The sequence below is a fragment of the Nicotiana tomentosiformis genome, chromosome 3 (genome assembly GCF_000390325.3).
Source record: "Nicotiana tomentosiformis chromosome 3, ASM39032v3, whole genome shotgun sequence".
Taxonomy (NCBI): Eukaryota; Viridiplantae; Streptophyta; class Magnoliopsida; order Solanales; family Solanaceae; genus Nicotiana; species Nicotiana tomentosiformis.
Genome location: NC_090814.1, coordinates 97,238,964 through 97,254,267, shown reverse-complemented (window position 1 = coordinate 97,254,267; position 15,304 = coordinate 97,238,964). Strand labels below are relative to the sequence as shown.

At 36.3% G+C, this 15,304-nt stretch overlaps 1 protein-coding gene across 8 annotated transcripts; it reads left to right on the top strand.

The window, feature by feature from the left end:
- Positions 1-538: 538 nt before the first annotated feature.
- Positions 539-11,531, top strand: LOC104097026 (ASI1-immunoprecipitated protein 2). 8 transcript variants are annotated; one of them, XM_070197316.1, is made up of 12 exons: positions 539-874; positions 1,363-1,440; positions 2,362-3,234; positions 4,368-4,453; positions 4,536-4,627; positions 4,700-5,005; positions 5,145-5,639; positions 5,766-6,561; positions 6,685-6,915; positions 7,025-7,149; positions 7,708-8,090; positions 10,130-11,531. In XM_070197316.1, exons 1-12 carry the CDS (start codon positions 803-805, stop codon positions 11,228-11,230), a joined length of 4,638 nt encoding a protein of 1,545 aa, XP_070053417.1. In that variant the 5' UTR covers positions 539-802; the 3' UTR covers positions 11,231-11,531. The 8 variants fall into 8 exon arrangements, with proteins under 8 accessions (XP_070053417.1, XP_070053416.1, XP_033512247.1 ...); XM_033656356.2 differs by having other exon boundaries at positions 540-874; positions 2,362-2,530; positions 2,681-3,234; positions 4,536-5,005; XM_009603529.4 differs by having other exon boundaries at positions 541-874; positions 2,362-2,530; positions 2,720-3,234; positions 4,536-5,005.
- The last annotated feature ends 3,773 nt before the right edge of the window (positions 11,532-15,304 follow it).

Genomic DNA, 15,304 nt, shown 5'->3' with positions numbered 1-15,304 from the left:
TTTTTTAACTAAATATATTGAACCAAAATGTGAACTTGCGTATTATTCGTTTGCAAGAGAAAAGACAAGCCAATTAACTTTTAGGATATTATTAAAACGATAATCAATGTCATTGCAATTATCATGTTGTTCCTCCTCTTGAAAAACAATGTAATAAAAAGTAAAAGAAAAGAAAAGGAAAAAAGGAAACATGTGGTACCAAATAATGTATTATCACATGCTCCAATCTCCAAGCAATAAAAATGTAATAGTAGCGTGGTCCGTGCTGGTAAGGAGGGAAAATAAACGAGACCGAACAAATCCACTGTGTGTGTGTGTTTGCTCGTACGCCGCAAGCGAGTGAGAAAGAGAGAGAAGGCAGTGCGTGTTGTTACTGTTCACTGAACGAATAACACGTCAAATGTTCATTCAAACACCTTCCTAATCTCCGCCATAGATTTATAGCTCCCAAATATTTTCCTTTTCTATTAAAATACACATTAGGATATATATACTCCAATTAGATTGTACATAGTAAGTATTTTATTTTTCTCGGATTTTTCTTTTCATGTTTTGCACAATCGCCCTTTACGACTTTCAAAATTAACATTTGCTACTACCTATATAATCAATATCGAGAGAGAGAGAGAGAGAGAGAGAGAGAGGGTACAGATAATACACATTTGGATTTTTGGGGGTTTTCTTTGTGCTATTTTTGTTCATTGCATGCGTTGAATTGTTGAGATAATTACGGTTTGAATGGTATCCTCAAACAAAGGCAAAGGTGGATGCTTAATCTTAATCGATCGTCTCCTTGTCGGCGATGTCTAAACACAACAAGGAACGAACTCTCAATGACTTGTACAATGTGACTTTCACTCTCCCCCAACCTAAGGCACGTCATTTGCCCTTTTTTAAAATTCAATTAGGGTTTTCTTCCTGTGTTTTTTTGCCTTATATCCTATCAATTCATCAGTAGATAATAGCTTCAATTGATGCCCTTGTCTTTCAGTTTTAACTGCCTCCTAAATCGTTGCATCGATCAAAAGTTTCGTTTTTTTTTTATCTCAATCGGAATCAGTATGGAACAGCATCGTTTGTGGATAAATTTCAATGTTGATTTGTTCCTGATACTTGTTTGAAGACGATTTTTCAGTTCTGTAAAGATTAGGGTTTCCGATTAATCAAATTTTTACTTTTTATAATTTATTATTTCCTTCCTATATGCATACTGGAGTTGTGGGATTTATTCAGTTCAGTTTATGTTATTGAAGTTGTTATGCTTTGGCATGTTACACGATCTGTTTGCTGCAGTACTGTTGTTTTTAGATTTTGTATGATGCTATTTGGCTTTGGCTGATAGTGTATTTAATACGTTTTTAGATCACCCCTGTGTTGAGAGGAAGCTATCGAATGCAAGGGCCGTTTGATGAACCTATATGTAACTCCCAGACGTATACGGTGAGACTACAGGGTAATTTACGTGCTGTGTGCTCGTTCTTCTGACTCATTATTCTCTTCCATTACCATTCACTTCCTATTTGCTGTCGATTAGTTTGTTTGGAAAATGTATGTAAATTGCGGGTTTTAGTTCTTTTTTATCCTGGAGTCGCCTGGAGTTTGACACTCCCCTGAATTATGCTTCACAACATTGTTAAGATATTTTTTGTTGGCTTTTCGGAAATTTGGTTGTTTACTGTGGAGAGCATTGCCATTTCTTGGGCTATATTATGGCATCATTGATAATTACAAGCTGTTAGCAACTTAGCAGAAGTGTGTAATGTGGTGCAAGTAGAATGTGTCTGGTTGAATCTAGCATTTTGCATTATCTTTCTAATGAAAGGATGTGAGAGAATCTTTTTTCTGTATTTGGTAACAGACCTTTAGAATAGGCAATATCTGAACAAAATGTTAATCATAGGGGTTAGTCTTTCTAATGGAAGGGAAGTACTTTTGAAATGGAAGGACTATTTTTTTTGTTATTCAGTTATAATTTCATTAAGGAAGGGCTGATTCTTTTCTTTTAATATACTTAGACTCTGAGATCTTAGGATTTGGTAACAGGTACTTTTGTTTTTGACTAATGTTAAGAGGGATCTTTTGAATGTGAAGGACTAGCCCGTTCTTATTTATTCTCCCTTTTTGTTTTTAAGAAAAAGAAGGGTGCTGAGTGCTCCTATTCAGTTAATACCATTTAAGATACCTGAGATGTTAAAAGTTTGTTAGTAGGCCTTTTCTAGTATGCGCTTTTGTGTAAGGATCTTTTCCTAGTATGCTTGACTCACCTTTTTTGCCTTAATTTCTTTTTGTTGAGCAAGGTTTCCCTGTTGTTGATTCCTCCCCTCAACCAAAACTCCTTTTCAAATGCTCTGTTGTGTTCAGGTGTCAACTAAAGTCAGTAAGGAATCCATTCGGTGTCCTCGGAATCAGAGTGTTGGTGGAAGACTAGTCTCCGGGTCGTGTAACGTGTGTTCTACTCCTTGCTCATCTTGTTTTCCTACTAGTCAAAGTCTCATGGAGTCAACAGTTGATGAGTTTTCCGGGGAAACCGGTATGATAAATAGTTTAAGTTTCTCTGTCAATGATGTTTCATCTTCTAATAAGACGAGAAAATGTGAAATTAGACAGAGTAGTGAAATAAACAGTGCAATCCGCATTAGTTCGAGTAACTTATCTTTTTCTGCAAATGCTGAAATTAAAGCAAATGCAAGGACTTCTGATGTTTCATCCGCTACTTCAGATGGTGCAGCGTTTTCAAAGTTAAAGGATCCCAAATCTCTTGAAGGCCTTGATGACAATATATCATGTGTCGTTATAGCCGACGAAGCTAATAAATTGTCCAGCTCCAGTAAGATGAGCGAAGACAGATCAAGTCTACAGTGTTCTTGTACTTCAAGTGGAAAAACAATAAATAATCAAACTTCTGCTGGATGTGTACATGTGAAAAATGAGGCAGATGATAGTCCAATTGACCATAGTGGGCGAAATGAAAGTAATGGTGAGGCGAATAATAAGGCATCTATGGGGGAAACATCTTCAAGAAACGCACATAGTATAGGAGACTATTTGGAAAATAACCATTCATCAAGAAAGAATGATGTGGCACCTGAAGCTTCTGGCGATCTACCTGCTGATACTTGTCCTGAGAAGGATGACCAAAAGAGTGTTGGATCACCCGTTTCGTCTGATACAAAGGATGCTCTACAATCACATCAAATGGATGGGAGTGAGGATTCTGACATTGAGGAGCAAGATGTAAGTAAGAATGCTTTTGCTATTTTTTCTTGGAATACTCCTTTTCTTTTTGTTTGTTTTGTCCTCTAAACAAGTAATTTGTCTCATCCCAATAGATCAATCCCAGGCAAGACCAACATGATTTGTAACTGATAGTCAGTTGTGATTGAATTTTGTTTAATTACCCTTTGCTGTGTGCTGCACAACCTGACTTAGGAGACTATGGGCGATTAACTTCTAGAGTAGGAAATGTGAGAAATCTTATGCTTTCGTGTTTTTAGATACTGAAGAAGCTAACTAAATTTTTAGAAGATGTAAACGCATTTGCATATCTTCCATTTGCATATCTTCTTTCCTGTCATCAGTCACATGCAGAAATCACTTAAGCTCCATAGATTATGTTTAATTTATCGCTGGGCATATCTTGCCTGTCGAGGTGGAGGACTATTGAATGACTAGAGCATGACTTATTGGGGGCATCATTCCTACTATGGGGTTAGACAGTTCTAACTTGCTTACAGAAAATAGTACTTTTACGCTGGTAGAGCGAAATGCCAATATCAAATTCTATGGTTCTTTGTTGAAGATGTTAGTACCTCACTCACTGTATATCAGACAGGGATTATTAGATCAAACAGGAAAAACTGCTACTTCAAAAAACAAAGGAAAAACTGTTGAGCAGAAAACTAATGAATAGTTGCACTTCAAATGGATGGTCAAATCGATTAACTTCTATATATGAACACTAAAAAAACAAGCGGTTCCTGATCTGCAACAACTGCTTCGTTGGTTCTTTGTTTGTTTAGATTAGTCGTCCAGATTCATTTTGGCCAAAAAAGGTTTAATAAATTAAGGTGTCATCTGAAATTCCTTTAGCAGGAAGATGCTTTCTCAATACTTTTACTTATTACAATGCATGAATTAGTGCTATGCATGTGACTTTTGTTTCCATCTTTAATTGAGGCACGCATTTCTCTTTTCTTATGCACATAAGTGATGAATTTGGCATGTCTTGTCTTTCTACTATGGTAAATCATGCTGCCTTATTGTGCGGATTTTGTAGTTGTTACTTCTTCCTAGTTCGTAAATTTGTATGGGAAGACCCTCCTTTTTCCTCTATGAAATTGTCGGTGTAATTTTGTCGCCAATTACAGGTGAAAGTTTGTGATATATGTGGGGATGCTGGTCGGGAGGATTTACTTGCCATATGTTGCAAGTGTACAGATGGTGCGGAACATACGTAAGCATCTAATTCATTTTATCTCCGCGTGTTCATTTTTGTTCCTTGTGTTGTGGTTAATGAAATTGTTGCTTTATCCTAGGTATTGCATGCGGGAGATGTTACAAAAAGTTCCAGAGGGGGATTGGATGTGCGAGGAATGCAAATTTGACGAGGAAATGAAAAATCGGAAAGGTGATAAATCTGTGAAGTTTGATGGATACAGAAAAAGTTATCTTACTGGACAAACTGCTATTGATGATACAGGCGTCACAATAAAAACGGAAGCAAAACCTTCTGATGTTGATGGGGAAACAGCTTCTGATACTAAAATTTCTGGCAAGAGGCGTATGGATGATAGTGAAGTTTCTTCTGTGGCAAAGAAGCAGGCCTTTGAGCCAGCTTCGGGATCACCAAAAACACTAAGTCCCAACAGACTTATTGCACTTTCCCGTGAAAGTTCATTTAATAACTCAGATAAGGGGAAGTTGAAATCCATTAATCAGATCTCTTCTGGAGGTCTTTCTGTTCATGATACTCTAGCGTGGGGTTCACGACTACAAACTGCTAGAGGTAATTTTATCGAAATTGGCTTGGATCATACCTTCTCCACTTACTAAGAGATTCTCTGAATTCTCTAAACTTTTAGCCACTTTGTACGGCTCATAGTATTGCGTTATTAATTAAGCTGGATTCTTTTTTCTACCTGCAGGTACCTTTTCAAAGTCTAATTCTTTCAGTTCCCTGGCTGCAAAACGAAAAGTGCAACTTGTAGATGAAGGTTTCCTGCCGAAGCAGAAATTGGATAGAGAATCTGCTGGTCTTGATGCGAAAGAGAGTTCGATCCGATCAATGAGCAAATCTATGTCATTTAGATCCATAAGCACAAGCCGCAACAATGTCTCTGAAGCAAAGGTTAAGATGTTATCCCCTAAGTTTTCCCCTGCTCAGGACAAAGGACAAATGCAGACAAAAGAACGAAATCCATTTGAAAGGAAGAGTTCTTTTAGATCAGAACGTTCTTCTGGTACTTCTGTTCCTTCTAAAACCGAGCAAAGATCAGCATTTCGAGGTGACCCTTCTCTACTTTCTTCCTCAAGTAATAACTGTGATTCTAGACCAGGTCAGCTTGACAGCAAACCTGTGTCATTATTGAAATCATCTGGTGCTGTTGCTCGTAGGACTCCAGAAGTATCTGTTCATTCAGGTAGAGTGACTTTGTGCCTTCTGTATTTCAATCCTTTACTCATAATTTTCGGCGAGGGGGTGGGAGTTAAAGCCTTTTACTTTTAATAGTCATTTCATGACGTATCTTTTGCTCTACGTGAATCAGATGAAGCTAAGAAGCAGATATCACTCACATCCATCTCCACTGGAGTTTCCGCTGCCAATAAAATTAGTAGCTCTGATCAGAGGCCTAACCAGTGTAATGCAAGGGGTGATCCTTCGTCGAACTCTTATATTGCTGAGAGACCAACATCTAACGCTGGCGAAGGTCTGTTAGATGGGGTGTCCCAGCAGAGGGAAACAAAAAATGTTGGTGAGAGAATTAGGGAGAATTCTGGGAGACGCTTAAAACACAGTGGAACTGGTACGAAGTCACTTTTCTGCCAGAGGTGTAAAGGAAGCGGTCACTTGACAGAAAGTTGCACTGCTGACGGGCCTGATTTATCCACTTCTGATGTTTCTGCTGTAAAAAATTCTAGAGAGGCCCCAAATGGCACCAGCGATCTGAAAGCTGCAATTGAGGCTGCTATGCTAAGGAAGCCTGGAATTTGCCGTAAGAATAGGGTTTTTGATCAGTCTGATGATTTAGCTATGTCAAACACAAATTCTGAAACAATGGCTCAAGATCTACTATCTGGTTCGAGTGGCAGAAGAATTTTACCTACTAATGAAGAAGTCTATGGGGTTTCATCGAACTCTATGGCTGGCTCCTATAAACAGGAAATCAGCAGTATGAGGCAGCTGTCAGTGCTTCCCGCTGAAGCTCTTAGCAGAGCAGGGAATGCGGTCCCTATTCTTCCGTCTGACGAAAAGTCTTCACTTGTTGATTTAGATAGATATTCTCAAGCAGCAGTCACAATACTTTCGAGGACAGCAATTCCAGAGCATGAATATATATGGCAGTACGATGTCCACCTTTTATCTTAATTTTTGTTATAGTTTCTCCCTTGGGGTTTATGATTGGTTGTAGTTGTGAGATTGTATTGCATTTCAGAAGCAGTTATTTACGCATACTTTTTGTTCAGGGGTGCTTTTGAGGTTCAGAAGAGTGGGAGAACTCTTGACTTATGTGATGGAATTCAGGCTCATTTATCAAGTTGTGCATCACCCAAAGTTCTTGACACAGTAAACAAATTTCCTCAAAAGGTCCTCTTTAACGAGGTTTCACGATTGAGCACTTGGCCAATACAATTTCAGGAGTATGGTGTTACAGAAGATAATATTGCACTGTTCTTTTTTGCTAAAGACATTGGGAGGTAAAATTTGCTATTCCTCCTAAGCTTTCTTGCTTCCAATAAATCGGGTGTCCCACCAGCATTATCTAGGTTTTCGATCTGAAATTGATGATATTGTAAAATGTCTCAGCTACAAGAGGTGCTATAAAATTTTGCTGGAGAATATGATTAGGAATGACATGGCTCTCAAAGCGAATCTTGAAGGTGTTGAGCTGCTGATATTCCCATCTAACCGGCTTCCTGAAAAATCTCAACGTAAGGATGATTGCATTTTGTGAGATACTTCCTTGAACTTGATATATGCTGTGCTTTGACATTTTTAATGTTATTCATAGCTAGTTTATATTTTTAAGCATTATCTCGTAATTATATGTCAAGCATGAGGCTCAATGGACTGTGACAGACTTGATTCACATTCTATTACCTTGCTTTGCTATACGGAGTTACTGGATATGGGTGGATTAGGGTTTTGTGAAGTTTCTGATCCTGTACTCCGATGCCAAAAATAGAAGAACTCGACTTCTGTAACTTCTTTTATCAGCATTTGCTGAATACTTCCCTTTCAATTATTGTTTAAGCAGATACTGCTTTTCTGCTTGCTACATTAGCTACTCTTTACTTGCTTCTATGCAATTGTGGGTATACTGGTCAGCGCATTTCAGTTCATTCACATGTGGTGACGAATGATCTGTAGGTTGTTGAAATTGAACACATGCATCAATGCAAACTTATGCTCTGGAAGATACTTAATGCAAATGAGATGGAGAAAATTGCTCTTTGTTTTTGCTTATTCTGATCATCTTGTTTATGCAGGGTGGAATATGATGTTCTTCCTATGGGGTGTCTTTAGGGTAAAGAAGGCAAGTTGTGTGCAACATATGCAGGCAACTGGAAAGCCATTTCCTGTACCCCAGGATATTCCAAAGTCAAGCATGCCTTTTCCAGAGAATGTACATTGTCTCGGCCCTGTCGACAATGCTACGAGTGATAATGTTTCCATGGATGGTGAGGTAATTGCTTCAAAGGAGTCTGGTTGTCCAATGGTCAATGGAAATGTTGATTCGAAAGCGTCCCAAGTGTGCAAAGGTGACTCTGTAGCCGTAAACGTGGAGCACCTGGAGCCTAGCTCCGTCAGAATTGTACCAACTAGCCACTTGAATTCTTCCCCAGGGAGGAGACGATATGGCATTTTCCAGGTGCTGTTTTAACTTCATCATGTTTGCATAGAGGGGTTCGCCAATCGCTGTTCAATGGTTCAGTGTTGTAATAGTTTCATCTAGAACAAATTTGATTAGTTGTTTCCTGCTTATTGTCTTTTGAATGCAATATGGTTTCTTAGGTGGTGGGGCATTTGTATTTACCCTCTATTTCTATCTGGGATGTGCTTTTTAGGTACATGTGAACAAGGAGGTTATGCTTCCATTTATAGGAGAAAACTTGAGAGGAGAAGTGAGAGAGCAAGGATTCCCAAGGCAATGAAGTAGAAAATTTCCTATTAAACAAGATTTGGAAAGAGTCAGTGTGTGAATTTGAAACTCATTTATTTATACACAGTTACACACGTTGCACTAGAGTGGCAGCCCCAACTCCTCCTCCTCCCCCCCCCCACCCCCACCCAAACAATCCAACAACCCAACCCAAAAAAAGAAAAGAAAAACAGGCACACACACTCACAGAGATAGTTCCAGTCCAGTGCTGCTTTGAGTTCCTTTTGCGACTCTAGTATGTTGTCTGCTTGGTTGCTTCAGTGACTTGCTATTCAGTACTTATTGTGTTTTTTAATTCTTGCCTTTAAGAAAAAGTACTTGTTCTGTGTTTCGTTGTTAAGGTCTTGCAAATCTGGGTTTTTGCTGTTGAACTGGTGACCTTACAAACAAATCCTAGTCAGCATTGAGTTTTCTAGTTTGTAAATAACATGTCATATATTGATTTTTTTTTTTTAATAAGGTAGGATAAAAAAACATGTCAACTCAAAGTCCAAATGCAGCCCAATTCTGGCATTTGTTGCTTCAAGTAATGGTGTCATTATGGCTTGATTTTTCAGAGTTTATATCTTTTTCTTTTAGGTTTGCGCATTTCTTGCTAGTATCATTTCCTCTCTTTTGGCTGGTGTAAGGATCATTGAGAGCACTTGAGTCATTTGACTTGATATCCAGACTTATGGATGTATTCTGAATGTCTCATTATGTCCCAAAACACTGTAGTTGGCTTGGGCGACCCACTGAGAGTCTCTACCTCAATCTTTTATTTGGTTCATCTATGACTTCATGGGGAAAAAATCTTGGACTTCTATTTGTTTACGCTTAGGATATAGTTGAGTTGTGCCATGTGCTATTATGTCCATATCATTCATTTGTTGCTCACATCTAATGCTCAAAGTTGGAATAGGTAATTGGCTATTATTTCAGGCTTTGCAACTGTCCCGATTCACTTAGATTTGGCATAGCTTATTTTTGCATGTTGTCTTCCTCATGTCAGTACATCTGATTTACTTCTCTTGTGTATACTGTCAACCTTAGTTTTTGTGTTTCGTTGTCACTGTTTTAATATGCTTCCCTGCTAGTTAGTTGTCACGGTTATACTAGAGGCCCGCCATCAATCAATTTTTTGCTAGGATTGAAGTTAGGAAGAAGTTCTCAATAACAATTGAAACTAAAGAAGAAAAACTCTATGGTTGTTTATCTTGTCGCAAGCTAGTTGTCCCTTAATTGTCACCCTGCTGCTATGTAGTGGATATGGTAGTTGGTTTAACTTGTTATTCACAAATGTTTCTTATGCTTCTTTTTTTCTTAGTAGTGAGTGTCAGCTCAAATTTCTTTTCATCAAAATCATGTCTAATATATCCTTCATGCTGCAGTTATATGGGTTTTATTTTTCTGGCTCAATACCTATTGGCAGCATAATTGGTCCAAAAGATTTGGCCTCTTTTAGGCCAACGGCCCTGGTCATCCTGTAGGGACCACAAGTGGAACATGTCCACAGTTTTGTATTGCTCACTCGCCTTTTAAAATTCTTCTAGTGGCTTGATTTATTGCCTTTACCTAGTGGGATCAACTTGTGCAAAAGTGTTCATCCTAAGCCTGCAACCAGTGGCTTGGGTGGGGGTTGGGGGGGCTCCCTGTTTTCATTCCTTGAATGTTTATTCGGAAGATTTTCCCTTACTCTGTTGCTTAAAAACTAGTTCATTTACGTTGCTGCAGCTTGTTCCTAATGCACATCATTAACACTCTTTTAGGTTGGAGATGCTGGACAGGAATGCAAATCGGAATTGCAAAGTAGTTCTACTCCAGCTGCCAATACTTGGGCAAATGTTAGTACAACTGAACCAGTGCCAATGGAATGTGGTTCTTTAGTTGATAGACAGAGGCCATTCCATTCTGTTGATGCAGCTCCAGGCCGCATGCAGGAGAAAGCTTATATGGGCAGCACTGAGAAGGGCTTCTGTAGCAAAAATGGTAGGAAATTTGAGATAAATCTGGAGGATGAGTATAAGGATGAAGAAGCATCTGAAACGAGCGGAAGTGCAACTACTGAACCAACACGGAAGGTGCTTAATAGTGATATGCTGAACCACCTGAAACGTCCACGTTCTGTGGAGACAGTGATGCAATCTGTCGACTCTGGAGTTAATTTGGCAACCCGAAGTTTTAATGATAATGACATTGTAGTTGAAAAGGCACACTACGACAAAAAATTGAAGACTAGTATTGGTGGATCATATGGTAATAGCGAGCAAACTAGTTGTTCCAGTGATGATTTTTTGTCACGGATGCATGGTTCCTCTTATGGACCCTATCTTCCGGATACAGGGTGTGATGAAGCTCTGAGTAAAGCAGCTATCCCGGAGTGCTCAGGGAATGCTGCAAGATATTTCTTCCCTGTTGATCCACATCCTGTTGAGGCTAGCTCAGTGCCTTGGCAAAGGCATCATTCAGATAATGATCGGCTTAGTGATAGAGTCCCTAATCTTGAGCTAGCGTTAGGTGGTGAGTCAAATTCACTGACACAGGGAATCCCACCCTTTTTAGTTGGGAAAGTAGACAAGAAAATCATTCAAGACCAAGGTGCTGAGACACATTTGCTGACTCAGGGAATCCCACCCTTTTTAGTTGGGAAAGTAGACAAGAGAGTCATTCAGGACCCTTCTTCAGCTAAGGAAGCAATTAGAGTGGAGGAGGTGGAGGATGTCTCTGCTTCTCTCTCCCTTTCTCTTTCATTTCCTTTCCCAGAAAAGGAACAGCAAAAAGGTTCTGTTTCACAAAATGAGCAGGCAATGCCTGAAACAAGACGAGGTAATACACCTCTGCTTTTCTTTGGGGGGCTTGGCAACAAGTAGGGTGAGATTACCAATAACGGTGTACATTATAGTTATTCACATGGATGCGGTAGGTTTACAACATGTTCATAAGGATACAGGGTTTATAATTTTGTTAGGTGTTTCTGGTCTCAATTTTTATTTAGCTTGCAAGTGCAGAGTGACGGCCCTTTGTAAATATAAAGAGGATATTAGCCGTTATGGGCTCTGGTACCATAGAAAAGTTAACATTTCTGCGCTGCTTCAGTGTTATTTCTTTTAATTATGAATCATCTCCCAGTGACCTCCTTTTATGAATAAACGCAGTTTCTGGCTTTCTGAAGAGGATTTTCACCTAATGAACTTCTGCAAGTGGGTTTAATTGCTTTAAGACATTCAACGAGTGCAAGTTGCGATGATGGCCCAAATGTTTGTGGGGATGGATAATGATAGAGTTAATGCTGCTTAATTGTTGATTATGTTGGCACCTAGTGATTCAGTATGGTTATTCTGTCGCATTAACACAGGGTTGCACTAATGTATGTTAGTTTCATTCACCATATGCAGGTTTGGTTGTTTAATACATTCATCGATCATAACAGTGAAACTATAGACGCAAGATATGAAACGCCTACTACAAGAATTGTTTTTATTATTCCTTATTGAGGCTATTACAGATGGAGTATACTAATTTTGGGCTGGAGTAATCTCTGGATTATAGTTTCTAGCTCGCACAATGAAATTTGACATAACACCGTCTCAAAATCTTCGAAATTTGAAAACAAAAAGAAGTGTGGATATTTGATTTTCCCGTCATTTATTTACTAAATGATTTAGACATAATTATTACAAAGTACAATTTCATTAATGTGATAACAAATAATTTCGTCACTTTATTATTATTATTATTATGTGAAAAGTTCTATAGCTGCACGTGAATTAAGTGCGAAAAATGTTGTAGGAATTAGTGTCAAACAAGTAGAGCACTTGAAGGACTTGCGCATTCAAAATTGGATGGTCAGGTTCTCGTACTACAGATTTGGTCGCTCTTTTTGAGATAGAAATTTTTTACAAATATTTTGTTGCTTTTTCCTTGAAGATAGAAGAAACAGCACACGTTAAAAGATGTAGGGCAAATATGCCCTTGTACTATACGAAATTGAGCATATTTGCCATTCGTTAATACTTTAGCTCAAATATGCCCTTACCGTCACATAGTTGGTCCATATATGCCCTTAGAGTTACACAGTTGGCCCATATATGCCCTTTTCGAAACGGAATTCACCCAAACTAATTAGCTCTTTCTTTAATTGTATTAAAATGTGTATTACAAACACTATTTCCTTTTTATTAGTACTTTTTTCTTTACCTTTCTCTTTTCTTTCTTCTCTTTTTTTTTTTCCTTTTTCTTTCTCCCTTATCCGATTTCCTCCATTAGTGTTGTCTTCTCCATTTTCATCACCAATTTCACTTGACAAAACTCATGAATTCCAATTACTAAGAAAATTCTCCCATAAGGTAATAAAATTTCAATTTCACTGGCCCTCTAAATAAACGAAATTAAATTATTCCAAAAATTATGGTTTAAACTTTTAAATAATAATAAACGAAATTAAATTGTTCCAAAAATTATGATTTAAACTTTAAAATAATAAAAATATCTCAACCTTTAACAATACTCAAAAGACCAAAATATTTAAATTGTTTTCAGAAAGATAACTTAATGATTAAAAGCCTAGAGTTCAAGTTGTAGTGTTATAAATTTGAGTTGTTAGTCTTTTTTCAGCTGGACATTTTCTATTTTTTTTATTAACTATGTAGATTAGGGGTGTACATGGAACGGGTTGGTTCGATTTTTATCAAAATCAAACCAAACCAATTATATCGGTTTGGATTGTTCGATTTTGTTGGATTTTCGGATTTTTTGTTACATAAATATTATTTCAATCTTACTTTGTTAAATTTTTTAAAAACTTGACAAACATATGATCTATAAAAATATTCTTATGGGAGAATTTTCTTAGTAATTGAAATTCATGAGTTTTGTCAAGTGAAATTGGTGATGAAAATGGAGAAGACATCATTAATCGAGGAAATCGGATAAGGGAGAAACAAAAAGGGAACGAAAAAAGAGAAGAAAAGAAAAAAGAAGAAAGAAAAGAGAAAGGTAAAGAAAAAAAGTACTAATAAAAAGAAAATAGTGTTTGTAATACACATTAATACAATTGACGAAAGAGCTAATTAGTTTGGGTGGATTCCGTTTCGAAAAGGGCATATATGGGCCAACTATGTAACTTGAAGGGCATATATGGACCAATCATGTGACGGTAAGGGCATATTTGAGCTAAAGTATTAACGAAGGACAAATGTGCTCAATTTCGTATAGTATAAGGACATATTTGGACCTTTTTTCCGAAAGATGTATGCATATAATCTATTCCAATGAATTTGGAATTAATGCGTAATATTGTCGTAAAGGGCGGACTAAAAAATGGAGTGTCCTGATAATAACACTACAATACAATCACTAGTAGACGGTGAAGAAGTAGGCGATATGAACTATGTTCACTTTTCTATTTTATTTTTCTTTTAAAAAAGGGAACCTAATTAAAAGCTAGGTCATAAGTCATAACCCTAAAAATAGAAGAAGAAAAAACTATTGCTTGGTGACCAATTTGATGGGAATTTCTTATGATTAAAATTCATTCGGTTGACTATTTCTTGTATTAATATATGATTATTACTATAGTGGCAACATGAGATTGCTGTCCTATATTCGAGTCAATTACTCGTATGGTCACTCAACTTTTCGAAATTATCTATCAAAGTCATTTTTCTTTCATTTGTAACAGCAAAGTCACTTAACTATGCCTATAACACTCAGAAGGTCACTTAACCAGATTTATCAAACTTTTGATCGCCAAATACCTATTTTACCATCTAAATTATCAACTTTTATCTTCTATTTTTTTTGCCTTTTTAATATTATAATTTTCTCTCTTTTTAATCAACATTATGGACTTACCTATATAACTAAAATATTTTTTTTAAAATAAAAAATAAAAAATTATTTTTCTAGCATTATAATATCGAAATAATAATATAATTGAGTATAATAATCAAGAATATGTAATGTATATTACAAAAATACTTTTATTTTAAATAATTATTTTTTATAGTACGTGCATGGAATATATATTTTAAAACTTTATTTTCTTTCATTCTCAATTATGTAAATAAATTTTTGAGTTTTTTTTGTTAATATCAAAATTATTATTACAAATAAATTATTCTAATTAACTTTCTATTATGCTCAATATTTTATTATTCCAACACTGTATATGCTTAAATACTATTTTAATTTTTTTTAATTATAAATAAAATTTATTTATTCTAAGGTAAGTCCATAATATAAATTAAAAAGAGAAAAAAAATATTATATTAGAAAGCTAAAAAAATTAAATAAAGAAGATAAAAGTTGATAACCTAGAGGTTAAAATAGGTATTTGATGAGTGACCTTCTGAGTGGTATTGACATAGTTAAGTGACTTTGTTGTTACAAACGAAAGAAAGATGACTTTGGTAGATAATTTCGAATAGTTAAGTAACCATTTGAGTAATAGACTCTCTGTATTCTCCTATCCTAATTGCATCTTCTAGCATTGGCCTTTGCCTTTAGTGTTATTATTTGGTGTTCCATTTTTTTAAAAGTAAAAGATACAATAATAATTATGCCTTAAATCTTAAATAATTTGGGATCGACCGTATGAATACTCAATAAAACTAAAAATAATGAAGAATGATTAATGTTTGAATGTGTTGAAATTAGTCCTTAGGTGATACTCAAATTTATTCCCTTACAATTTCTCATACTTAGGGTATAAGAAAAATTAGCATATTACTAGTAGTTTTGCCAGCATAAAACAAAGTTTGAACCATATAATCAAATTTGGAGCTTTTTGCATATTTTCTGAGAAAACATTTCTTTTCCAATTCCTCTATTTTCGTGTTATATTATTTTATTTGTAATGGACATAGTTTGTTGGTTTTTATCTGTTATTTTGAAAATGGCTTATTTGGGTTGCTTTGCATCATATATAAAGTATATTATCTACT

Coding starts and splice junctions, on each gene's coding strand:
- LOC104097026 (XM_070197315.1), top strand. CDS start 803: ATGTCTAAACACAACAAGGAACGAACTCTCAATGACTTGTACAATGTG. Junction 875..1,362: donor TCACTCTCCCCCAACCTAAG/GCACGTCATTTG, acceptor ATACGTTTTTAG/ATCACCCCTGTGTTGAGAGG. Junction 5,006..5,144: donor ACGACTACAAACTGCTAGAG/GTAATTTTATCG, acceptor TTCTACCTGCAG/GTACCTTTTCAAAGTCTAAT.